At 45.0% G+C, this 25,933-nt stretch overlaps 1 protein-coding gene across 1 annotated transcript in view; it reads right to left on the reverse strand.

Moving 5' to 3' along the window:
- Positions 1 to 25,933, reverse strand: part of NDFIP2 (Nedd4 family interacting protein 2) — a 200,766-nt gene that overhangs the window by 18,138 nt on the left and 156,695 nt on the right. Inside the window, exon 7 of the mRNA XM_069205209.1 lies at positions 15,509 to 15,614. Coding sequence (XP_069061310.1) covers positions 15,511 to 15,614 — 104 coding nt within the window. The 3' untranslated portion in view covers positions 15,509 to 15,510. The remainder of the gene's footprint in view (positions 1 to 15,508; positions 15,615 to 25,933) is intronic.

The raw sequence follows: 25,933 nt of genomic DNA on the forward strand, positions 1-25,933 counted from the left end.
AACTCACCAAATAAGGCATGCACAAGAAACAAGTGTCACTAAGTGGATATGGTACATACAGGGCCCGAGTGGGACCAGCGGGAACCACGACCCTACATGAACAGGTGGCACAGGCCCCCATGGAAGATGAGGAGGTGTTGCAGGAGGTGCCAGAGGTAAGACAGTCACCAGTGAAGTGGGGTGGGCCATTTGAGTCCTTTTCCCTTGAGGACAGGAGGCATGTATGGTTCATCCAGGTATGTAGGGGCCAAAGACATTGGAAGACAGTGTCCTAAATCCTGTAACAAAGAAGCTGCTTTCTACCACTGGAGAAGGAAAGAGCAGTCAATATGCAGAATTGTATGCTGTGTATCAAGCTTTAAAACAGGAATTCCCTGGAAAAGGTCACATTTATACCGATTCTTGGTCTACTGCCAATGACTTGGCTAAAGGTGGTTCAATTCCCCTGCAGACAAAAAAGACCAAATCTCAGAAGCAGAAGTAGCGACACAGGATTGTGACTTGGTGGGGATGGCTAAGTAGGCTCACCAAAAATGTGGACACCTGGGAGAGGCTACTAACAGGTGGGCAGATATTAGAGGGATGCACATTCCCCTAGGCTTGATCAAAACTGTGATTAGCCAATGTCCTATTTGGCAACACAAACAACACAAATCTGTCCCGCAGACCGTCAGAGGTCAGTTGGGGAGAGAAAAGTTGCCGGGGCAGATTGATTACAATGCCCATTATTTAAGGTTGTCATTGTGCTTGTACAGTGGTGGATACTTAGTCTGGCTACTGGATAGTGTTTCCATGTAAAAAGGCTACTCAGTTCAATACGATTAAGACGCTACACTTGTTGATGTTGTACTAAGGAGTCCCACTCCAAATCCAAAGTGATAACGCATCCCATTTTAAAGGTAAGATTACTGTTTATAGCACAATATAGAGTGGATTTATCATGTTCCATATTACCCACAGGCCGTGGGATTTACTGAGAGAATAAATGGATCGCTGAAGTCTCAACTGAGAAAATTGTCAGATGGATCGCTGAAAAATTGGAGAGACCATTTAAAAAAAGCATTACAAATACTGAACAATAGACCTTTGACAAATGCAGAGACCCCTTTGATGCGAAGGTTAACCCCAGATTTTCAAATACAACCCCATGTGGCAACCAATACCATTACATATTGGGAAAGAAAGACAGGAACTTTAGCTCCATACCGAGCAACACCAGAGGCTGCAGGTATTGATTTGCATACTTTGAACATGTACAGACTAAAACCATGAGATATGGTACTCATTGATACAAGAGTCAGGATACAAATTCCCCAGGAGCATTTCAAATTGATTGCTCCTCGATTTGGGCTGGCACTCAAGGTATTCAGGTCTTGGGGGAAAGTGATCAATGCAGACTACCAAGGCGAAATCAAAGTTATTGGAAGTATAGTCAAACGGGACAGCCCAGCTCTTCTTACAGTGTGAGAGGAGGGAGGCTCTGGCTCCACTAATAAGTACCCTGGTGTTAAGGTGTGGGTGGAATCCCCAAATCGTCCTCCTGAAACAGCAGAAATCATAGTGAATGGAAGACAACATTCTGTTAGTCATGAAACCAGGACAAGAAAAGTGGGAACATGTATCAGCTGATAAATGTTATTTGCGAGAATAATCATACTTGCCTCTTTTACAGATCATACTACAACGAGCATGTTAAATTACCTGTCAGATGATTATTTTCTTGTGGTAATGTTACTTACACTTATATCCCAGCAAATTTAACAGGAGGGCCGTGTGCTTTCACGCGGCTAGGACTCATGATGTTTCCACTGCACTCGGCATTACATATTCAAAACACAAGGGAAACAGTTCAACTAAATGAAGACTATGACTGTGGAGTTCAGTTATTATCTAGATCAGAATATGTAAGCTTAGGTCTTTCTATGGTAGGAGTCCCAGGATTAGCGGTCTATAATACTCGAGTTATTAATTAACTAGCATGTTTAATGGTCAAAAATATTAATCACACATCTATTGCTTTGGTGTTACTAGATATATAGATATATGAGGCACTAGAAAAGCTGCGTTGCAGAATAGGGCTGCAATTGTTTATTTGCTTTTAAAACACGATCATGGATACTCATAATCTGAAGGAATGTGTTGTTTTAACTTGTCGGACCATTCTACATCTATCCAGTCTCACATTGGAGCCTTGCATGAATTGGTAAAATGGGTAACACAAAATGTAGACAAAGGGTGGTGGGACTGGTTCTTTGGATGTCTCCCTGATTTTGGTCAACTTTGTTCTATTTTATGTGGGATAATCATGGTAATTTGTATTATAATAATGCTATGGTGCTGTGTACAATGCATGCCTAATCTAATATCCATCCTTCGACCACAAAAAGTTGATTTTAAACCAGTATGTTATAAGAGACAATGGCCAAAGGGTGGAGTGTGATGCTATTTAGATTTAGCTATAATTTGACCATCGGCTCCATTTTGTGCAAGTGACTCCATTTTGTGCCCTGCTGCAGGGCAGCACAAGTATTTTTCCTTGCTAAACATGTTTTTCTCTTCACCTGTAAAGAGTCGGACAGTGCTAGAAGCAGACTAGATACGAGTTCACAAGACTAGATTATTTTACTCAGAGGAATGTACAAGTCTGTATCAGAACAACCCCTGGGGCCTGTACAACTTCTATGGGTGTTTTCGATGCAGACAAAGTACAGCCAGCGTTCAATTTCATAACAGAGGGGTTCCTAGAACCTTCTTCTTGAGGTGGGGTAAGGTATAAAAGATGGGAAAACATGGCAGTCGGACAGGAACGCACCTGTGGAGCTGACGCGCTGCCCAGGATCTGATTTGTGATCCCCAATTGGGTCTCGTGCCTTGGCAGATCGAGGGTTCCCCAGTCACGCTGGCGAAGATGATGTCAAGCCCATGGGTGATGTATTCTAAATCTTAATTATTTAGCTCATGTGTACATGCTCTGTTGATTTCTTTTTTGTCTTGACCACTTTGATATATGCATTTATCTTTGTATATACACATGTTCCGCTCCATTGAGTTATATGCTTGTTCTCATATATTTGTATGACTTTTATTTGATATTTGAGGAGTGCCTTAATAAATTCATTATTTAGACTAAGAGTGCTGAATTCTTTTGGCATCGTGTCCTCTTAGTTTAAGTGAGAACAATACAGATGTTCAAACAGTGATCTGGAAACGGGCCTACTGCAGGTATTCAGGAGCCAGGTCATCAGGTTAAGCGACAGCATGATGGAGTGTCGGATCTTGCACAACATAACAGTGATTATATCCTACCTGGACCAAAGCCAGATGTGCTGTGGTAGTGACATGCAGCAAGTTAGCCCACCACAATTTCTCTGCCAGTCCACATTAGTGAGAAACATCTTTATTTTAGACTGTCAACTTGTGGATCCCCTCAAAAGCAAGATGCTTGGCTGCAAAGTACAGGCATGTGTTTACAACATTTTTGGCAAAAGGACTTTACCTTTGTAATGAGGCTCTGGTAATCAGGGCATGAAGGCACAACATTTTGTTTTTTTTCTAGTGTTGGTAAAGGTGTTGACTTGTAAGCTTCCCTAAACTTCATACATGTGCCCAGAACATCATTACAGAGAAACCACATGTGCTACGGCGTGTGATGCCTGCAGAGCTTGTCTGCCTTTCAGGTCTAGAGGCCTGGGAGATGTATATAAGTCAGTGATGTGTTATTTGCTGAAGCCCAGGAAAGGATTGCCTGCACTTCCCGGGACATAACCATGCATCTGGTTACTCCTTGATTGGTGATGTGATGCACTATTATCGTGTTGTCCCTTTGTAGTAGAATGAACATTCTGGATATCAATGGAAGAAGGAAACCAAAGCAAGATAGACTGCAATAACTTATTACATGCCAATATGGCATTTTTCCTCTGACTGCGACTATTTTTGTTAGGCTGTGAGATCCCCCAAATAATTAACACCTTTCCATCAATGGATCAGTCACTCTAGCTGGAATTGAGGAATTCTCTTGGATAGGAACTCCATGAAGTTCTACTTATTCTATGAGGCAAAAGAAAGAATGACAATGTTGGTCATTTTTACTCCAATAATATTGCAGTCACATACGACAGAACCATTTATCCCCAAAAGTAACTGTGCCTTTTTTGGAGCACATGATAACTGGCAGGTGTCTCTCACTCTTCTCCTAATGCTTTATGTTTGGTTAGACAGCAAGTGGTATGAGTCAGCCAATCCTGTCAGAGAATCTTTTATCTGGAGGTGATTATAAAGTGGTACCCCATATCAAGGCGTGCACACAATGACTGGCATTTCACAGGTAAATGGTTATTCATTATGCATTATTTGTCTACATAATGGGTGTATCAAAATGATCATGTCTATTATCAACTCAGCAGATATTATACAAATTAGGGTGAAGGTTAAGAAAATCCCACTCACGTTTCTTCAAATCAAATCAAATCATTAACATTTATAAAGCGCGCTACTCACCCGTGCGGGTCTCAAGGCGCTAGGGGAGAAGGGGGGGTTATCATTGCTCGAACAGCCAGGTCTTTAGGAGTCTCCGGAAAGCGGAGTGGTCCTGGGTGGTCCTGAGGCTGGTGGGGAGGGAGTTCCAGGTCTTGGCCGCCAGGAAGGAGAAAGATCTCCCACCTGCCGTGGAGCGGTGGATGCGAGGGACAGCAGCGAGTGCGAGGCCAGAGGAGCGGAGGAGGCAGGTGGGGACGTAAAAGCTGAGGCGTCTGTTGAGGTATTCCGGTCCCTTGTCGTGGAGGGCTTTGTGTGCGTGGGTGAGCAGTCAGAAGGTGATCCTTTTGCTGACTGGGAGCCAATGCAGGTGTCTCAGGTGTGCGGAGATGTGGCTGCTGCGGGGTATGTCGAGGATGAGGCGGGCCGAGGCGTTTTGAATGCGTTGCAGGCGATTTTGGAGGTTGGCTGAGGTCCCGGCGTAGAGGGTGTTGCCGTAGTCCAGGCGGCTCGTGACGAGGGCGCGGGTCACGGTTTTTCTGGTGTCGGCGGGGATCCAGCGGAAGATCTTGCGGAGCATGCGGAGGGTGAGGAAGCAGGCGGAGGACACGGCGTTGACTTGCTTGGTCATGGTGAGAAGAGGGTCAAAGATGAAGCCGAGGTTGCGGGCGTGGTCTGTGGGGGTCGGTGCGGTGCCGAGGGCCGTGGGCCACCAGGAGTCGTCCCAGGCGGACGGGGTGTTGCCGAGGATGAGGACTTCCGTTTTTTCAGAGTTCAGCTTTATGTGGCTGAGCCTCATCCAATCTGCAACATCCTTCATACCCTCTTGTAGGTTGGTCTTGGCGCTGGCGGGGTCCTTGGTGAGGGAGAGTATAAGTTGGGTGTCGTCGGCGTAGGAGGTGATGATGATGTCGTGCTTGCGTACGATGTTGGCGAGGGGGCTCATGTAGACATTGAAGAGTGTCGGGCTGAGTGATGAGCCTTGGGGTACGCCGCAGATGATCTCGGTGGGTTCTGAGCGAAACGGAGGGAGGTAAACTCTTTGGGAACGGTTTGAGAGGAAGGAGGCGATCCAGTCCAGGGCCTGGCCTTGGATTCCGGTGGAGCGGAGGCGGGTGATTAGGGTGCGGTGACAGACGGTGTCAAAGGCAGCCAAGAGGTCGAGCAGAATGAGGGCAACAGTTTCACCGTTGTCCATCAGGGTTCTGATGTCGTCAGTGACTGAGATGAGGGCGGTTTCAGTGCTGTGGTTGGTTCGGAATCCGGTTTGTGAGGGGTCGAGCAGGTTGTTGTCTTCTAGGAAGGTGGTCAGCTGTTTGTTGACGGTCTTCTCTATTACTTTGGCTGGGAAAGGCAGAAGAGAGATGGGGCGGAAGTTTTTCAGGTCGCTCGGGTCAGCCATAGGTTTCTTTAGTAGGGCGTTGACTTCGGCGTGTTTCCAGCATTCGGGGAAGGTAGCAGAAGAAAAAGAAGAGTTGATGACGGTCTGTAGGTGCGGGGCGATGATGTCGTCGGCTTTGTTAAAGATGAAGTGCGGGCAGGGGTCCGAAGGGGCGCCGGAGTGGATAGAGTTCATGATGGATTTGGTTTCTTCCGTGTTGATGTGGGACCAGTTGTTGAGGGGGATGGCCGTGGATGCCGGTTCGGTGGTGTTTGGTTGGGTCTGGTGTCCGAAGCTGTCGTGGAGGTCGCTAATCTTGCGATGGAAGAAAGTGGCGAGGGATTCGCACAGATCCTGTGAGGGCGTGACGGCGTTGGCGTTGCCGCTGGGGTTGGAGAACTCCTTGACGATGCTGAAGAGTTCTCTGCTGTTGTGTCTGTTTTTGTCCAGTCTGTCGGTGAAAAAGTTCCTTTTGGCAGCGCGGATCAGGTGGTGGTGTTCGCTGGTAGCGTTCTTGAGGGCGGTCATGTTGTCAGTGGTGCGGTCCTTGCGCCAGGCTTCTCAAGGGCGCGACAAGTTTTCTTTGATTCTTTGAGGGTGTCAGAGAACCAGAGAGGTTTTTTGGTGTTGGTCTGTCGATGCGTGCGTTTGAGGGGAGCAAGGATGTCTGCGCAGTTGGAGATCCAGTTTGTGAGGTTGAGGGCTGCATCGTTGGGGTCGGTGGTGAGGGTGGGTTGGTTGGCGGCGAGTGCGGAGAAGAGTTGCTCTTCGGGGATCTTGCTCCACTGTCGACGAGGGATGGGTTGGGTGCGGAGGTGGCGGGTCTCGCGTCGGAATGTGAAGTGGACGCAGCTGTGGTCGGTCCAGTGTAGGGCGGAGGCGTGGCTGAAGAGGACGTGTTTGCTGGCGGAGAAGATGGGATCAAACAACCCTAATCTATGTGTACTCCTTATCCAATGTATCTTAATGGTTTCAGCCATCCAGCATAAATGATGCTATTAGTTTGCAAAACTTCAGAATACGAAACCTTGTATAGTTTCCCTGCATAATTATGCTGTCATCAGTTCAGCAATTCAGCCCTCCAGCCATGTATAGTTTCCCTGAATACCTTATGCTGTCATCAAGATAGCAGTCTGAATCCAGCCCTTCAGCATCTCTCCTCAGTAACTAGTCCATTATTCTAACCTCTACCCTGTACCATTTATGTCTTTATAATGATATCTTTTGGAATGAGGAATGATCACTCATTCTCAGCTCCTACTTTGCTACCAAAATGTGCAAACATGCCCCTTTGCAGACAAATACAGAACCTACAGAAACTAAAGCTACTTTCTCCTTCCTTCCAAGACAGATTTCTACCTTGTTAGAATGAATGCTTTAAAAAAAACCTGGAGATAGTAAACTAAAAACAAGAAAGCTGAGCACCAATTTGTTAGCATTACCATTTACGTACTCCACTTTTCTGTGCCTGTGTTCCATGCCGGTGCCCACATTCTTGAACGTTAGCTGTTCACATGAAACCAGGCCTGTCTTGTACGTAAAATGCACCATTATCATATCAAAGCACTGCCAAACATGGCAATGGACCTCCTCTTCCCAATTCCCTGTTGGTAGAAATACTAATCTTCCCATCACTGTTGAAGAGGCACAAGCACAAATTAGTGGTGGGCACAATGCCCAGAAGAGAGTGGACACGTCTGCCAGTGGAAGTCTGATCCTTCATTAGAAGGCTAATTTTCAAATAAATGCATGATGACATGTCCATAAAGGAAACACTTTAACCAGTGTTGTGTCCAGCATCAGAGAAAAGTACTGGAGTACTTGAATCAGATGGATCAAAGACTTTGTGGAACTGATTAAATAGGGTTAGGTCAAAGAGGTGATTCAGGTTAGAAAGCATGTTGTTCTTAAGTTTTAATACTGAGAACTATCACCAGTCGTTTGAGTCTTGGATAAATGGCGATTGCCTTCTGTCCTATGCCATAGCCACTACTGGGATTCTTTTTTAATACACTTAAGGTACCAATTTCAGGCTGAAAGTAAGAGTCTTCTATTCATCGTGAGATATGCATATTGGAAAACTAAAGAACCCCAGCTAAGTATCCTATGGTTATACATGGTAATAACGTTGCAAACTTGCTTTGTATAATTGCTGAGCCCTATATTCAATTTTTGTTTCTTTCTGTCCCTTGGTTAAGTGATGCTGATGTGATGTTTGAAGTGCAGGAGAGAGCTAATAATGATAGTGGAGGATCATTTCAAAGTTTTGAAGCATATGAAGAGAACAATGGCGTACAAGTCCATTTGTTGGTGGTCTTAGAAATTTCAGGTTTGGCAAGGGTGCAGTTTTAGTCACATTGCTATTTCTAGAGGCAACAGGATTATTAGCCAGATCTTCATAGAAGGTCAGACTTTGAACGCAAGAATACTTTCCGAAAATAATTCTCACATTTAAAGGAAACCAGTATTAGGATGGAGCTGACATATTCACATTAGCCATACATCTATCTAAAACAGCACTGAGAGGTATCAGGATGGAATCTGGGAGGCCAGTTAGCAACGCACTGCACATGTCAATATGTGAGTTTACATAAGCTTTACAATGGAATAGAAACTGGAGAAGAGATAAAGCAGGCCACATAGTTCATAAAACCCAAGTGTGCATTCAGATATTTTTGCAGGGGTTAAGCCGTTAAATAAAAATGATTGTGCGAAAAAAAATAAACCCCCCCCAAAAAAACACATGCATGGGTTTTCAATGAGTACAAAAAGTGTTTAAACAACTTAACGAACAAGTTACTTACCTTCGGTAACGAATTATCAGGTAGAGACATATTCTAGTTGCAGATTCCTTACCGTAGAATTTCCTACAGGTGCCAGACTGGATCCGGAGATTTTTCTTCGAGCAATACCCTTGCACACTGTTAGGTGGCGTTGGTCGACTACGGTGCATCGTTGGAATTGTGGTCACTGTGATGACATTGTGGTCATATATAGGCGCCATCCCACACGCTGATGTCAGTTTTTTTTCAGGACTTTCTACGGCAGTAGCCCGGAGCCATGAAGAACACCCGGATTGGTGCGTCAAAACTAGGGCCCTGAAAAAGGAGTCCCTGACACTAGAAATCAGTTCGCAGGTGGGGAGGATGGGTGGGTTGGTAAGGAATCTGAATGTGTCTCTACCAGATAATTTGTTACCAAAATAAGTAACTTGTTCATTCCTTACCTTAGAAAAGATACCCAAGCAATACCATCCTCGGAGGTGAGCTGCGAACCAAAATCAGACTAAAACATCCTGCAGGACCGAACAGCCAAAGAAGCCATCTCTACAGACCTGACTGTCCAGGCAGTAGTGCTTTGTGAACGTGTGCAGGGATGCCCAATTTGCTGCCTGGCAGATGTCTAGGACCAGAACTCCGTGTGCTACAGTAAAGGTTGCAGCAGTTGCTCTGGTGGAATGAGCATGCAAACCCTCAGAGGGTTGCCTTTTGGCCAAAGCATTGCACATCTTGAGAAATGGTAAGCTTCTGCACTGCCCATCCTTTCTTCGCATGCACATAACCAGCAAAGAGTTGATCGTCCACCCAGAACTCTTGGGTACAATTGAGATAGAATGTCAGCGCTCTTTTTGGATCCAGATGGTGGAGTCTCTTCTCCTCATGAGAAGGATGTGGGGTGCATAAAAAGTAGGCAAAGTGATGGATTGGCCTACAAGAAAGGGCGCAACCACTTTATGGAGAAAGAGGCCCTAGTATGAAGCAGCACTTTGTCAGGATGGACAGATAGAAGAAATGGTGGCTTTGAAGAAAGAGCTTGGAGCTCACTCACTCTGCGAGCAGAGGTGATGGCAGTAAGAAACGCTGTCTTTAAAGAAGCCTCAATGGACATTTATGTAGTGGCTCAAAAGGAGCAGATAAGGTATGTAAGTACCAGGTTCAAATCCCACTGCAACATTATTACAGAGGTAGGTGGGAACATGTGAGTGAGTCTTTTAAGAAACCTCGCAAAGATGGGAGATTTGAATAAGGATGGTTGATCTGGCAGTCTAAGAAAGGCAGAGAGGGTAGACATGTAGTTGTTAAGGGTGCCCAGAGCAAAGCCCTGCTGGGCAAAAGAGAGGATGAACAGTAAAAGCTCAGACAGTGGTGCAGAAAAGGGATCAACAGATTTGTTGGTACACCATGCCACAAATGTGTTTCAGTGACAGGCGTATACCGTTTTGGTGGAGGGACCCCTGGCTGCCAAATTTACAATGCAGGCTTCAGGTGGAAGGTCGAAAGCAGTCAACTGCTGCCACTCAATCTCCACGCAAGGAGGTGGAGATTGGACAGGTTTGGGTGAAGAACAGTCCCCTGCGGCTGTAGTGAATCCTAGTTTGTTTTAATGGGATAACAAGAGTTAGCTTAGCCTTTGGCTTGCAGACTCGTGCCCCCGTCACCTAGTGACTTTTAACCTACTTAGCGTGCTCTGTCTTAGCCCATTTATGTAATTAATTATTTTAAGACGGCTGCTTTGTTTATAGTTAGGCCATTAGTTTAGCTTTATGTTATCAGTGCCACAGCACTAAGGCGTCAAATCAAGCGACAAAGAAAAAAAAAAAAACTGTAGGTGTTCACATTAGGTACTTTACCTCTTCACGCTTTATAGGGAATTGTTTATATTAATTACTGTCCCAAGCATGCTGTGTTATCTATTGTTTGGGAACAAACTATATCATGGGTCCAGAGAGATCTGTATAAATACATCACACTTTAGACAGATAATCAGAGGGATTCCGACCGGATACCATTGTTGCTATCGATGCTGCACGTCACCTTGACGCTAACCCAGACTTTCTCTGGAGTCTGAGCTCGAGCCCTCATTCCAAGGTAACGAGGGTTGGGGGCTCCTTCCAGGGACATGGCATTGGCAGATTAGGTTTAACATACCCAGCTCTCTTCTAGGTAGAAGGTTAGGCCTATTATGATAGGGTACTAGGATATATTATACACTCTATGTCTTTTTATGTTACTGCAAGATGGTGTCTTTATAATCATGAATCTTGTCTTTACAATTCTATTTCTTGCACTGTTCATAATCCTAATCGTTGCAGCCCATGTGATTTACCACAGATTGCAGATTGTATTAAATAAAAACTATTGAAACATTACTGCATCTTCGTTATTGCCTGTGTTTGCTTGAGACATGATGTATCTGTGAGAAAGGGGTAATCTCCGTTTAACCACGACACTCCCTGAGATGTCATACTTCTGAGTCCATGTGTAAAGGCTGCCAGAAATCATCTTTAACTGTTTTTATTCTTGGTGAGGTATTGCTAGTGAGCCAGAAGGGTGGGGACTACAGTTACAACTTGTTGTAGGATAGGCACAGTCGCCTACAAACATAAGTATTGTCATCCTTGAACAAGCAGTCTTGCCCAGAGCAAGAGTCCAACTACGACACTGCTGTAACAGAAGATCCTCCCAAAGGGGCAGTCTGATCAGAGGATTGATGGCCAGGCTCAGAAGATCATGATACCATACTTTCTGTGCCCAGCCCGGAGCCACAAGAATGACTTGGGCCCGGTCGTTCTTGATCTTCTTCAGAACTCTTGGCAGAAGTGGTATTGGCGGAAAGGCATAAAGGAGGCCTGAGTTCCACTCAAGAAGTAAAGTGTCGCTGTGCAAGTTCTCCTTGGAAACTCTTATGCGCAAAACAACGACATTGCGCATTTTCTGCGGAGGCAAACAGACCTAGCTAAGGCTCTCCCCACTGCTGAAAGAGACCTTGGGCCACCTCCGGATGGAGACGCCATTCGTAATTGATCATGCATCGACGGCTGAGTTCATCTGCTCTGGCGTTCAGAGAGCCTGCCAGATGTTGAACCACCAGGGATATGCCCTGACGTTCCAGCCATGTCCAAAGGCGCAGAGCTGCTTGACAAAGGGTCCACAACCCCAATCTGCACTGCTTGTTGCAGTACCACGTGGCGGTGGTGTTGTCCATGCACATCTGCAACCCTTTCCCTTGGAGAGAGAGGAGGAATGCTTTCAATGCAAGCCTGATTTCCCTGAGCTCCAGAAGACTGATGTAAAGCCCAGACTCCGCCTGAGACCAGGCACCTCTTATCTCGGCCTACCCCATGTTGCCACCCCATCCCAAGAGTGACGCATCTGTCACCACTGTGAGATCTGGTTAGGGATGGGAGAGGGATCTACCTGTGACCCAGTCGCAATTCAGAAGCCACCACTGTAGATCGTGTGCATTTCCCTCCAAGATCTGGAACACGTAGGAGAGATTCCCAAGATGCTGTGCGTACTGGAACTTCAGGTCCCACAGCAGAGCTGGCAAATGCCATCTGGCATGTGTCACCATCAGGATGCCGATGGCCATGAGGCACAGCAGCCTCAAAATCATTCTCACCCAAACCCAGGATAGAGTCCGAAAGATCGGTATCATAGCCTGAATATCCTGATCCACTTTTTGGGAGAATAGGCACGAAACTGCACTGTGACCAGAACATCTCAGATGAAAGGGAGCATCTGAGAGAGAGAGCCAGATGTGACTTTGTCATGTTTATAGTGAACCCCAGCAAATGCAGGAGGTTTTCTGTAGTCTGGAGATGGGAGATGACAGCTTGGGGCGAACCTGCCTTCAACAGACAGTTGTCAAGGTAGGGGGAAGGCTGAAACCCCTAGCCGGCGCAAATAAGCTGCGACCACCGCCATCACTTTCGTGAACCCAAGGGAGGCGCTGGTAAGGCCAAAGGGTAGCACAATAAACTGAAAGTGCTCGTGGCCTACCACGAATCGCAAGTAAAGTCTGTGGGCAGGCTGGACGGGAACATAAACGTAGGTGTTCTGCAAGTCCAACGCTACCATCCAGTCTCCAGAGTCCAGGGCAGATAGGACCTGAGCCAGAGTGAGCATTTTGAACTTCTCCTTTTTGAGGAAGAGATTGAGGGACCAGAGGTATACGATAGGACGGAGGCCCATGTCCTTTTTGTGCACCAAACAGTAGCGGGAATAACAAACACAACCTATTTCTGGCACAGGGACCCGCTCTATGGCTCCCTCGGCCAAGAGAGCTGGAACGGCCTCACAGAGAAGTGCCAGGTGATCCTCCGCCATCCGATCAGAGGATGGTGGCATGGCTGGAGGGGTAGTCTTCAAAGGGAGAGAGTATCCCCTATGTAGTATTCGCAAAACCCACCTGTCCATTGTGATGGATTCCCAGTGGGGCAGGTGAGGGCGGATCCTGCCACCAGATGGTCCAGGATGGGGCGACAGACTAGGAAGGTTTGGAGACTGCAGCAGGGGTAGAGGTGGACTGGGCGGATTGCTGGCTCCCTGATCCACAAGCATGTGGGATCCCGTGTCTGGGGCCACACAAAGGCTGTGCCGCATGCGCAGCACAGTGGGTGGATGGGAATGGAGATGGTTGGGTGCCCCTTCCGTATCCACAAAAGGGGCAAAAAGCACACTGTGGGGGCAAGGAGCAGCTGTGAGGCCAAGAGACTGAGCCAAGGCCCGAACTCCTTAAAGAGCTTGAGCGATGAGTCTGCTTTGTCTCCGAAGAGACGGGTGCCATTGAAGAGCATGTCTATGAGTGACTGTTGGACAGCCCCCGAAAAGCCAGATGTCCTCAACCATATGTGGTGCCATAAGGCCACTGTCGATGCAACCGATCTGCCCAGTGAGTCGGTCGTATCCAGCCGACAACGTGTTGTGAACTTGGCTGTATCCCTCCCATCAGCAACAGCTTAGGAGAGTATGCCCGGGTCCGCTCCGGGACCTGTGGCAGCACCTGCGCGACCATATCCCACAGGGTATGGGAAGAGCGGCCCAAAAGGCATGCGGTGTTCACAGACTGCAATGCAAGACTGACGGAAGAGAACATTTTCTTCCCAAGTTGATCCAGTCTCTTTGACTCCCTATCTGGGGATGTGGTTGGGGGTGTGCCCGAGGAAGAAGCCTGAATGACAAGGCTCTCAGGCGTAGGATGTTGGGTAAGGAATTTAGGGTCATTTGAGGAAGGCCGATGGCAGAGGGCGATCATTCTGTTCACAGGAGCCCCCATGCTGAGTTTGGACCGGGCACCCAGAAGGACATCAGAGAAGGCTTCATTAAAAGGTAGGAGGGATTCTGAGGTGGAAGTCCCATGCTGAAGAACCTAAGTCAGTAGGTTAGTCCGGACTGCCACAGAAGGTAGCTCAAGGTCGATGACCTCAGCCACCCTTCTCACCACCACAGAATACAACGCTACCTCCGTAGCCATAGTAGGGGGAGAAAGCATGCCAGTCACAGGAGAGATATCCAGAACACTAGCTTTGCCCAATTCCTGTCCCAGTCCATTTAAGGGTCTTCCAGCTAAAATTCAAAAGGGTCCAGCGACCCCTCCACATTTTCCCTGTAACCGTACTCATAAGAATAAGGGTCAGGGTCCAACCTGGGTAATGTAGGCCCCGTCGAAGATGGAATCAGGTTCTAGCAACGTCAGTCCGCCTCTGGGTCAGGTATAAGTATGGGCTCGACATCGATTGTGGGCCCAACTCACATCAGAAGCGGCAACGTCTTTGCTGGCGCCATGGGAGGTCACGTTGGCACAACCAGCACCAGCACAGATCCAACAATGGATCCCGAGGGGCCTACCAGGGACGAAGCTGCCAGTGCAGGACCTGAGGGGGCCCCCTCCAACCCCACTGGGCCCAAAGGCTTCACAGGGGGGTTGTGCTACCCAAATATGACGTGCATGGCCTCACAGAATTCCTTAAGTTGGGCAGGGGTTGCTCCAGCTCCTGGAAACTCGGGGAGGTGCGAAGTCGGCCAAGAGACCAGCTACAAAGACGGAGGCCTACAGCATCAACGCTCTTCCCGCATTGCATCCTCCGAGCGACAGGGCGAAGTTGAAGAACGTTTGGTCTTCTTTGACTTCTTCTTGTGACCCAAATGACCCAAGGACTTCAAATGGGATGAAGAAGAGTGGCGATGGTCCTGCCAGCGGTCTTGTGACCTCCCTGTCGACCAGGAGCGACGCGGAGTCGAGCGCCGGGCAGGCATGAGCTTTAGGGACTGCTCCCTCAAAACCTTCGGGTTCATGGCCCAGCACACAAAGCTCGACTTTCGGTTGTGGTCGCGCTCCAGGCACCACAAACACACAAGGTGCTGATCCGTCACCAACATCATTCAGTGACAGGAGTCACATGGCTTAAAACCGGTCTTCCGTGACATCCTCGATGCACCAAAAAAGTGTCAAGAATTCAACAAAACGGTCGAAGTCAGTCAAAAAATGACTGAGGGTAGCTCCCTCCGGATCTGCGCCTAGGCTGATGTGGAAAGAAAAGAACTGACATTAGTGCACCGGGTAGGTGTCTATATACAACTGTGACGTCATCACGTGCCAGCGATGCATGCAGAGTTGACCAACGTCACCTGACCGCGTGCAAGGGTATTGCTCGAAGAAAATTCTCCGGATCCAGTCTGGCACCTGGAGGAAATTCTAAGGTAAGCAATCTGCAAATAGAAGTCTCTATCAGATATAACTGTTTTTGGAAAGGAAATACCAAATTTGTGCAAAAGTATGATACAAACTACATCTAGAACTGGAAAGGATAAAAAAACTTTGGGTATTCAAAAACATAACAACAGAACATGTAAAGGTTGATTTTCTTACCTCTAATATAAGAAGAAAAATCGTGTCCTATGAGCAGCTGCCATGCTTTCAGACATGTTTCGCACTTTTAAATAATTGACAAATCCCCTGAAGAACAAAAGAAGGCCTAAAAATGGAAAGCACAAAGGAAGTACATTAACTACGTTTTTCTTAAATACAAAAGAACAACTTTACTTGTAACTACAGTTCTTTAGATTTAAACATGCTCAAACATTCACATGCTTTGAAATATTCTGAGTCATCAGGCTGGTAATCGTTAGCCACTTTTGTTAAAAGTCCTTATCCACCTATTTGCCTCACCTTTTGAGATGGCCAGTAAGTAGATTTAAAATGAACTCTGATGCCAGAGGACTTATTCAGACTATGAAACAAAAGTGTACTAGGAATTACAAAGTCTCCTCTATCTATCTATAAAACATGTCTTCCAAAAAGAGGCGCAAATTGCAACCTGCGAATGGGAAATTTGCAATGCTAACTTTCAGTACACGGGTCACATCCCAAATTGTATCCTGTACACAAGTCAGTCACAGTGGAATTTGGAGATCATTGATCACTGGTTTCCATACAGGGTTAGTACACCAGGCCCAATGTTTGGTGGCTTCTGAGGTTTACTTTGTCATTATGAAATTCAGTTTATGGCTCATCAGCGGAAAATAAATGGCTTTAAATTACAGTTCTAGTGGAAGTAATCATCATCACAACTCTCAATTTATGAGTTATTTTAAGCGCATATATATAGGGGCATGGTCGCTAAATTCAAGGACAGCAAAAATGAAAGTACCACTGCAGTAACCAATGCCGGAGGGAAGATTGCTTCAGAATTAAACTTTTGGGAAATATTAAGGACAAAAAAAGTTTGTTATTTTCTTATAATATCAAAGTTCTGACTGCCTACTGCACCTTAATGGAGGCCTAGTGCAGACATTATGAACCCAACTTTTGAGGGTATGATAATACTCATGAGTTTTGCAGTTGGCTGCTTTGAGGTTCCTGGTCTGCAGATTTATGGATAATCTTTTCATTTTCTGTATTATGTTGCAAAGAATAACCCAGCTCTGGACTGAGATATAATATTGAGGCATGCTTGGAGATTTGACTATACAAGAGGACTTGAGGAGCTAGGCTACCAGTTTTAGATAGCAGATCCACGATGGAGAATCTGGTCCATTTATCCGGGATTAACCTCAAAAGGTTGATGGCTGATCATGGATACTGGAACAAGATTCAGGTACTATGTCTGTCTAACCCACAATGGTTATTCTAGTCCTCCAGTCTTGTGGCATTTCTAATCTGGTCTTGAGGTTGAGAAGGAAAGGAATACAGAAGTTTGTTCTAGCAGATTGATATTGCCTCAACCACAGATTCTTTAAGCAAGTATTTGGAGGCAAAGCATGGGTGTTTTGCACTGACTGCATAAGAAGGAGACTTGGATAACATGCCACTTTATTTCCTGTACCTGAAAAGTGTTCCTCAGGCAGAGAGATGTGGTGTATGGCTCCCTTCATCCAGAAATCTTAACATTTCGTTGGATATGGTAATGGATCTTAAGCCACTGTACATATTGATGCAGTATTTCTGTGATATTACATATCCTGATCATGCCTACTTAGAAAGTCAAAATAACTATAAGTATATCTAGAAGAATGAGTGAAGAGACTGCTTTCTTCTGTGACAATAGACATTTGGCTCAAAAAGTGCTTATGCGAGCGCTTTATTCACTGAGAGACGCATGTTAGGATCATATCTGGATCACCTGGCTGCAGAGGCCTGCCTTTGGTAACACAGGACCATCGTTTTTCAAAGTCTTTCACGCAAGCAGTTATGGCAATCTTGTCTACCTAATCTAATGTACCTAGTACTCAATGAAAATTATGTTCTTCCTGAGGTACCTCATTCCCAACCTGCATATGAAATCATCAGAATACAAGGCACATGAAGCCGAATTTAGGTATGAAATTTGTACCAATAACTGATAATACGCCCCTTCCCATCCCCCCCCCTCCAACTCCAGGAGGCTAGCTATTAATGCTTGAACCCTGTGATCTGCTGAAATTACTGCAAAGAAAGAAATATTATTATTTTCTTCCATTTTAAAAAGAAACTACACTAACTGCAGTTAGATGGAGAGAACTTCCCCCACACAAAACACCGGCAACAATACTGAAACATAAAACAGTTCTACACAGACCTCAATAGGCAGTACATACATACACATCCCTAATATGAGGGAATGAATGTGCCCACATTCTCATTGATAACCTTCCATGGTCATTACTGCAACAAGAGTTATGTGATCGATTTAATGTGGCAATGCCTTCTATGGCTATTTCTTGAACCTTTGAGTATGATTAACAGAGACAAACAACCGGACAGTACTTTAAATGACCTCATTTCTAGCCATAGAATCAAAAAGAGCCCTCTTTTGGTCCACTGTGTGTACTGAACTGAGTGCGCAGAAACAGCTTAAGAAAAATGTAAGAAAGATATAGAAGCTGAGACTATATACGATACATTTTCAAACGTCAGAAAGAAACAATGTCATTTTTCCCCACCAAAGGTCTGCTCACTTTTAGACTCTGTTGAGGTTTATAGCCCATCAAAAAACAAAGTAATGGATAGAATGCTTGAATTAATCTAACCAATCCATCATTTTTTGCCCACCTTGACACCTCAGGTTGGAACCAACCATCTGAAAATCAGTTTTGACCCTACTCCAGTGGAAATAATCCAGGCCGAACTACCAGACCAAGTCCTCCTTGAACCGGAACACAAGCAATCCAGGACTGGGCTCAGTCAGTTATGGCTTGGTTTCAGAGGCACAATGAGCACAGGACCAACATCAGGGCATACCACTGAAACCTAATACATCAAAAACGAAATGATGGATGGAATGCTTGAATGAATTTTAACCCCTGACCATCAATCGGAGCTGCAGTCCAAGCGATCATTTTTTGTCCACCATTCCAACTCAGTTTGGACCCACCCATATACAAATCAGTCTTGACCCTGCTCCAGTGGAAACAGCCTAGCCCGAACTGCCAGGTCAGGTCCTCTCTGAACTGGAACACAAGCAACCCAGGACCAGATTCGCCATTATTAGGGCTCATCAGTCATGTACAGCTTGGTTCCAGTGGTACAGTGAGCACAGGATCCACTGCAGTTTGGCTGGACTGTTCCCACAGGCGTGCCCTGGCGTGAGCCTATGCACACTGTCACTAGAATCAAGGTATGCCTGGCTGATGAGGCCTGACTTGAATGAAACCCATCCTGGGTCACTTATGTTCCGGTTCAGGAAGGGCCTGGCCTGGCAGTTTGGGCTGGACTATTTCTATCGAAGCAGGGTCTAGACTGATTTGCATATGACTGGGTCCAAACTGAGGTGGCATGGAATGGAAAAAGTACTGATGGGCTAGGATGCGGATCCATGTAATTATCAATGGCTGTGATTAATTCAAGCATTTCATTCATTACAATGTTGTACAATTCAGGCTTTTTGGGGGACTGTTCCCATTGGAGCAGGGTTAAGACTGATTTGGATATGGCTGGGTACAAACTGAGGTGGCATGGTGTACAAAATAACGATGGGCTAGGATGCAGCCCCGAGAAATTATCAGTGGTGGAGATACAGAACAAAGTAATTACTAATGGCTGAGATTAATCCTAGCATTCCATCCATCTCCTTTTGTATACTTTAGGCTTAGTTTGGGACTGTTCCTATTGGAACAGGGCTAAGATTGATTTGCATATGGCTGAGTCCAAACTGAGGGGGCATGGTGTGTAAACTAACAATGGAACAGGATAACCAAGGACTGTGGTGCTATTTCAAGAAGGAAAGGATAACGCCTGTCTTTGCTTTGCGAGCTGCCACCCATTTTTAATATACAGGTAGCATGCCATCTGTACTGTCAAACCAGCAGCATCTTGTAAACACCTACTCCGTATTTTATGGAATGCACTGCCACCAGGGCAGTCCATTAACTGTAATAGGGCGCACTGCACTTTTTGGATGGTTCCCTTAAATATTTTCTCAACTGCTTGCTGCGTACGTTACTATCTTGGATCATGGTGATCTTACCACCCTCGTTTCGGGTTAAAGACCGGTACTGTTAAGAGTGGTTGACAGGCCTGAACTGTTTGATCTAGGAAAGAAGACCACTTTGTAACAGAGAAGAAAGCAGTTAAGGAAACAGTACTTTTGAGATGGATGCAAGCTCAGGAAATAATGCGAGAATCATAATGGGTCTTACAGCAACAGTGATAATAGAAAAAGAAATTGAGAGTCTAATGATTTAAGTATAATATAATGAATTATCTGCCTACACCAGATTCACACAGGGGAAGTGGTTTCCGGAAAGTAGGATGGATTTTCATGCACATCTTTAATACTTTTCAGATAATAAACTTGTTTTCTATCAAGTAAATGCCCGTGCAGAAAGATGAACATCAATGTTACTCATTAGGCCTAGATCCCAATAGTACAATATTTTCTGATAGTTAAGCAAAAGTGTTTTAGAGTTAAATAACGTTCACGTATTTAGAAAAAAGATGGTTAAGTGGACTAAAGACTGTTCTTGGAAATACAGCCTAATAGTGAGCTGCAAGGTGAGCATTTCTGACAGGAACCTGAGCATATGCCGAAATCTTCTTTGATAAATGTTACAGTTCAAAAATATAAAGGGTTCTGTTTGATCAAGTGGTACCTTTGCTGAGACTACACTCAAAGGAGCACATGGAGTTGCATGTTCATTTGTGACACAGAAACAACTGAAATAGAATGGGGCACCAGCCCAGTCGATAAAAATAAGCAAGAACATTTATTAACTTAATGTTAATACTAACATTTAACATTCTTTCATTGTGGAACACTCCCACTCTCCACAGACGGCTCTCATCAGAACAGTGTCCTGATAGGTCCAGAACAATATTCAAGATGCAGCTGTTACGGTTTCCTGGGACAGCCCCTGAAAGTGGACCAGTCACAAAGAAGTAAACGCCATAGAAACTACTTGTAAGAAATGTAAACCGTGTTCGCTTGGTGTCCACCTATACCAGAATCAGGTTTAGTGTTTGAAAGAGACAAAATCCATCTCAGTAAGAGGATAAATTCCCTTTAGGAAAAAAGGCCAAAGGGAAATCAGAAGAGTTCGCAAGGATGTGAGCAGGACTTGTAGTAGAACTGACAGATGTTGGATGGGATAGGGTAAGTCTGCATATTAACATGACTTGGCAAAGTCAGTGGGTCTGGTTTTGGCAAGCAAGCAACTTTACTTTTATTTGTTGCAACCATCCACGCAAATAAATACATGTTAACGATCATGAATGATGAAAACATGCAAAACATTGCGTTAAGACAAAGCATGCCGCTCATCAGAACAGATGCTATTTCCGAGACTCACATGTGGCTACATGTCTTGCAGTGTAGCATCACCAGAGTAACAAGTGAAGCTGTACAAGGAAAGTCCCACAGTTATGTTATATCTTTTTGTAAGGCGCAATGGATCACACCCGCAGGTGTATCTTGTGGCTCGGCCTCTTTAACGCATCTACTCATTAAAATAACCTAGTTTTTAGTAATCTCTTGAGCTGACTCACACAACTAGGCAGATAATCAGGAAGTTGAGTCCATGCCCTCCATCATATCTTAAGGCACAAATCCGATGCGTAGACAAGACAGTCTTGTCACTAGAGCTCAATGTGCAAACAGGACGTTAACAGCATCATTTGTCCTTCAAATGCTGAGGAGATCTATCTGACAGGGTTTTGTGGACGAGACAGCAGATCTTAAAGAAGGTACGGTTTCTGACCAACAGCCAGTGAAGGGACTTGAGAATAGGGGCTAATGGAGAGTCTGCTGGAAGGTGACAAACTAGTTGGGCAGCTGTATTTTGCACAACTCAAAGTTTTGTTACGAGAGTGCTGTTGGCTGTCATAAGCAAAGCATTGCTGTAACCCAGGCGACTGATTATCAGCACCTGGACAAGCGTTTTCCTGGCCGAGGCAGGAACCCAAGGAAAAACTTTCTTTAGGATTTCATGGTAGCAAAATATATCATGTATATTCATGGTCGATTCTCACCTTCAAGTTTTTCGCAGACTGACTGGGGCACAGGAGGTTCCCAATTCCACCAACTACCAGTCAGCGGACCAGAAATGTTACGCCTTACCAAATAGCAAGATCTCCGTCTTCTCATTATTTAATTGAAGACAGTTCCAAGACATCCAAGCAGCAATGTCTCTCATACAATTTTGGAAGCGATGCCTAGTACCCGCAATGTCCTGTTCTATGGAAAAGATCAGCTGTGTATCGTTGGCATACAAAATTACTTTGAATCCATAGGCTTTAACAACCTGCACCAAGGGATCAACACAGATGTTAAACAGCGTTGGTTTCATTGATGAGTCCTGAGACCCTCCCTTGGTTAGAGGGACCTGCCGAGATTAAAGGAACCCAGTGTGATGATTTGGGTCCAGGCTTCTAAAAAATCAGCTAACCAATGCAGTATGTTACCTCTGACACCCATCTCGTACAGTCTGCTAATCAGAACTGAATGAGAAACAGTGTTAAAAGCTGCAGAGAGATCCAAATGTACAAGCATGGCCGGAACGCCAGCGTCCAAGAAAAAACGGATGGAATCAGTGACTCCTACCAGTGTGGTCTCAGTACTATGGGCTGCTCGGAAACCCAACTGCGCAGTGTCCAGAATGGCATGCTCCTCCAGAAACGTCACAGACTGTTTGTTTACATGACTTTGAAGTATTTTTCTCAATAAAGGAAGAAGAGATACAGGGAAATAATAGCTCAAAATTGTACGATCTGGTTTTTGTTTGTATGGGAACAACCAAAGCTGTCTTTCACACCAAAGGTACCTTGGCAGATTCAAGAGAAAGACTGAATGAAGGTACAACCGCCAGTGCTAGTTCAGCTGCTAAAGTGGCTACTGTTCTGGGAGGACAAACGTCCATTGGAGAGCCTGATCTAGCCTTAACCAAGGCTGCTGAAACGTGCTCCACTGTAAGAGGTGTAAACATATACTAAAGTGGAAAAGAATTATTATTAGGTGACACTGAGAAGGCGGAAGTGGGTTGTTCTCGATTAATAGGAAATTTCTTATAAATCATCTCAATGTTTTCCTCACAAAACTCTGCCACAGAATTGCAGAGTTGTTGAGAGGCAGGTATATCAGAGACGCATGCATGGGGGTGAATACAGTCACTAAGAACCTTAAACAATTCTTTTGAAGAATTACCTGCATTATTTATTTGATTGTAGATAAAACCCCGTCTGTTTTCTGATGGGAGCATGATAAATAGTCAGGGCAGATTTAAAAGCTACTTTATCACTTAAATCCATTGAACTTCGCCAGCGTCTTTCCAATTTTTTACACTCTGCCTTCAGCAAGCGCAGGTCAATGGTAAACCAGGGGGCATTGTGCCTAGAAGGAGTCTCTTTCGAAATTTTAAATGGTGCAATTTTGTCAAATGTCGCCGATAAGGCAAGGTGATAGTTATCTAGTGTCACGCTGATGTCGGAATCCTGGGTCGCCGATCCCCACAACACAACCTTAGAAACATTTTCTGCCGTGATGTTGGTCTAAACTCTGTAGGGTTTGTTTTTCTACTATCGCCGCCTGACTTGGCATATCTGCATGAAGAAAGTACAGTGGTCTCCACAAATTAATACGCCACACAAGATCCAATGTTGCGGTAAGAACAGAAAAGAGTTCTTAGAAGGAAGTACATGAGTAGCAATACGTTCAGATAACATATGGCTGAAATCTTTCTTAGACCCTGGAGGGTGATACAGTAAAGAGCTCTTCCAATGATGACCCGTACCTATGTTCAAGTTTAAAAAGACACAATTCCACCCAATCCTCAATGAAAGACTCAATAATTTGCACTTTAGTGGGGTTGCGAAACGCAACAGCAACTCCATCCCCAGATCTAGCTTCCCCATATAGTCTGACCAGTTGGTTATGGTCAGGAAGGGCCAAAGGAATATAATGTAAGGCGGAGGCATTTAAACAGGTTTATGTAAAGAAATAGAAGAACGGGGAAATGGATGTTAATGCATCCCAAACATCTGTAGCATATCTTGGAAGTGATCTGATATTGCAATAAATAACCAGAAGACAAGGCTGAACCTCCTTCACTGGAGCCAAACATGGCAGTCGAGACAGTGAACAGAGTGCTCTGGATTCAATCTACACAAATGTGGCAGCATGGAGGGGGTGCACTCAGGAGAGTTTGTGATTAGTGGCAGGCACAAAACATCACAGGGCCTACAAGTAACCGGACCTTCCAGATTCTGGGGAGAGAATACTCCACAGATGTGTATAAAACGTTCAGGTTTTGAGGAACTCATGATGATACAGAGCTACATACTACGCAGGACAGTAATGCTCAACTGGAGTGGTGAATGGTGAGGAACATGAGGAAAAAGTGAAGGAGAAATTGGTGAACATGACATAGGGTGTGATGATAATCTTTCTTCTCTATACCTTCAGTTTTAATGTTGTCATATATAGTGGAGAAATGACTTAACACTGAAAATGTTACAATAATAAAACAAAACATGTTTGCTAAAGATAATGTGCTAATTAAAAAAACTTCACATTGCATCAGGTACCCCCTTAACTGATGAACAAAGAAGAATGTTTCAGAGGTGTCTCAAAAGAGTTACTAAACAATAGGGAAACATGCCTAACTCTATGGAGTGAAACTATGCTAAGGTGGGGGTTATCTTAAGAAGGTCCTGGGATTGTGGTCAGTTTTTACCAGTACGGTGTAGATACAAGCAAAGGATACATGGTGCCACGGTCGAGACTTCAAACATAGATGGAAGAAATTAGGCACTGGGATATTTGTTAACTGTCAGAAACTATAATGGCACAAAAGTGAGAAGTTTGACGGTACAAGAAACCATATAAAAGAATTGGCAGAAGTATCTAGAAAAGAAAATGACAGTTAAAAGTGTATGGGAGGCCAGAATTCAAACAGGAAAACATACCAAGTACATGCATTAACACACTATGAGTATTGGTTGATTGCCAAAATCCTATGGTGCACCAATTATGATGCTGAAGATAGAGGAAGGGAAAGTGTGTTATCAAGACAAATAGGAGAGGATGGTAGCACCACTATAAAGCAGTCTTGTTTATCTGCTCATTGGCCATAGGAGAGGTTCTGGAGCACTGGTTCACAATGTAGACCCAATCCAAAAAAGTGCAAGCAGCAAGAAGTGGGGCACTTAGTGACCATTTGACTGACTCAGAGGAGAAAATGTGATGGAACGAATCAAAAGGCGAAGCTAATCATACATGTTGAAATCAGTAGGTTATGCCAATGACACTCAACTGGTACTGCCTATACAGGCAATGCTGTATCCGATGCAGAGTACACCTCTCGGATTTGATATCCGATATGCAAGTGCTATATGCAATTATGCAAGATAATTGGCTTGGCTCTGGAAATCAGTTAGCCCCCTGTTCACCTCATTGACTTTCTTTAAAAACAATTTTTTTAAAACAGCAAAAGGTTGGCCTTTCATTAATAACTGCAAGTCTCACATTCCCTCGAAGTAAAGTTTATCATTTCCCAGGTAGCCTTTCAACGGCTAAAGCCAATCTCCTGCCCTCTTAACTACAGTAACAGTGCTTATTGAGGCCTTCAAGACAGGCATCTTCCACAAGTACAGAACAAATCTCAAAACCACTAAAGTGAGTTGTTTGCAAAAAATTATACCACTGCTTTAGCGTCTTCTAATAATATTTGTCTCAATATTTTGCCAAAGAGGTCCAATACGAGGAAAATTGTACCAATCACAAATCCACCTAGAAATGGCTTACACAGTGAAAGATTCTAATTTCAAAACGTATAAACTATTTTCAGCCAATACCAAGCATTAGTGCAATCCCAAACTCGGGAAAGCATCAGTGCATTCCCAAATCAAGAGAGTAATAAATGGTTGCAGAGCTTACCAGTCACGGCTCACGGAAGGGGCAGGGCAGCGCTCAATGGGAGGGTGGGAATAAACATTACATTATTATGTTTTTTTTTTTTTTTTAAACACTTACCTTCTTCACCACACTGCTCCTCTGTCTCTTCTGCTGCAGGCAGGCACAGGCTCCCAGCCTGCCCTGGAGCCAATCCTGACACTGCTCATAGCAGCGTTAGGATTGGCTGGGAGTGCCCACCCAGGGCGATTCCGAGTAGACTAGGAGTCTGTGCCTGCTCTCTCCAGCCGAGAGAGCACACTGCCCAAGTGTGTTTGGCCGGCCCGAGATGCCCAGCCAAACATACATGTGCACTTAGGGGAAGTGCAGGGCACTCCCTCTCACTGCTGGTTACCCCTGGGGCCCCGTCCCTTTACAAAGAAAACAATAATAAACACAGTTTATTACAATTTTCTTGTAAAGGTTTTGCAGCT

The sequence above is a fragment of the Pleurodeles waltl genome, chromosome 8 (assembly GCF_031143425.1).
Source record: "Pleurodeles waltl isolate 20211129_DDA chromosome 8, aPleWal1.hap1.20221129, whole genome shotgun sequence".
Classification (NCBI taxonomy): domain Eukaryota; kingdom Metazoa; phylum Chordata; class Amphibia; order Caudata; family Salamandridae; genus Pleurodeles; species Pleurodeles waltl.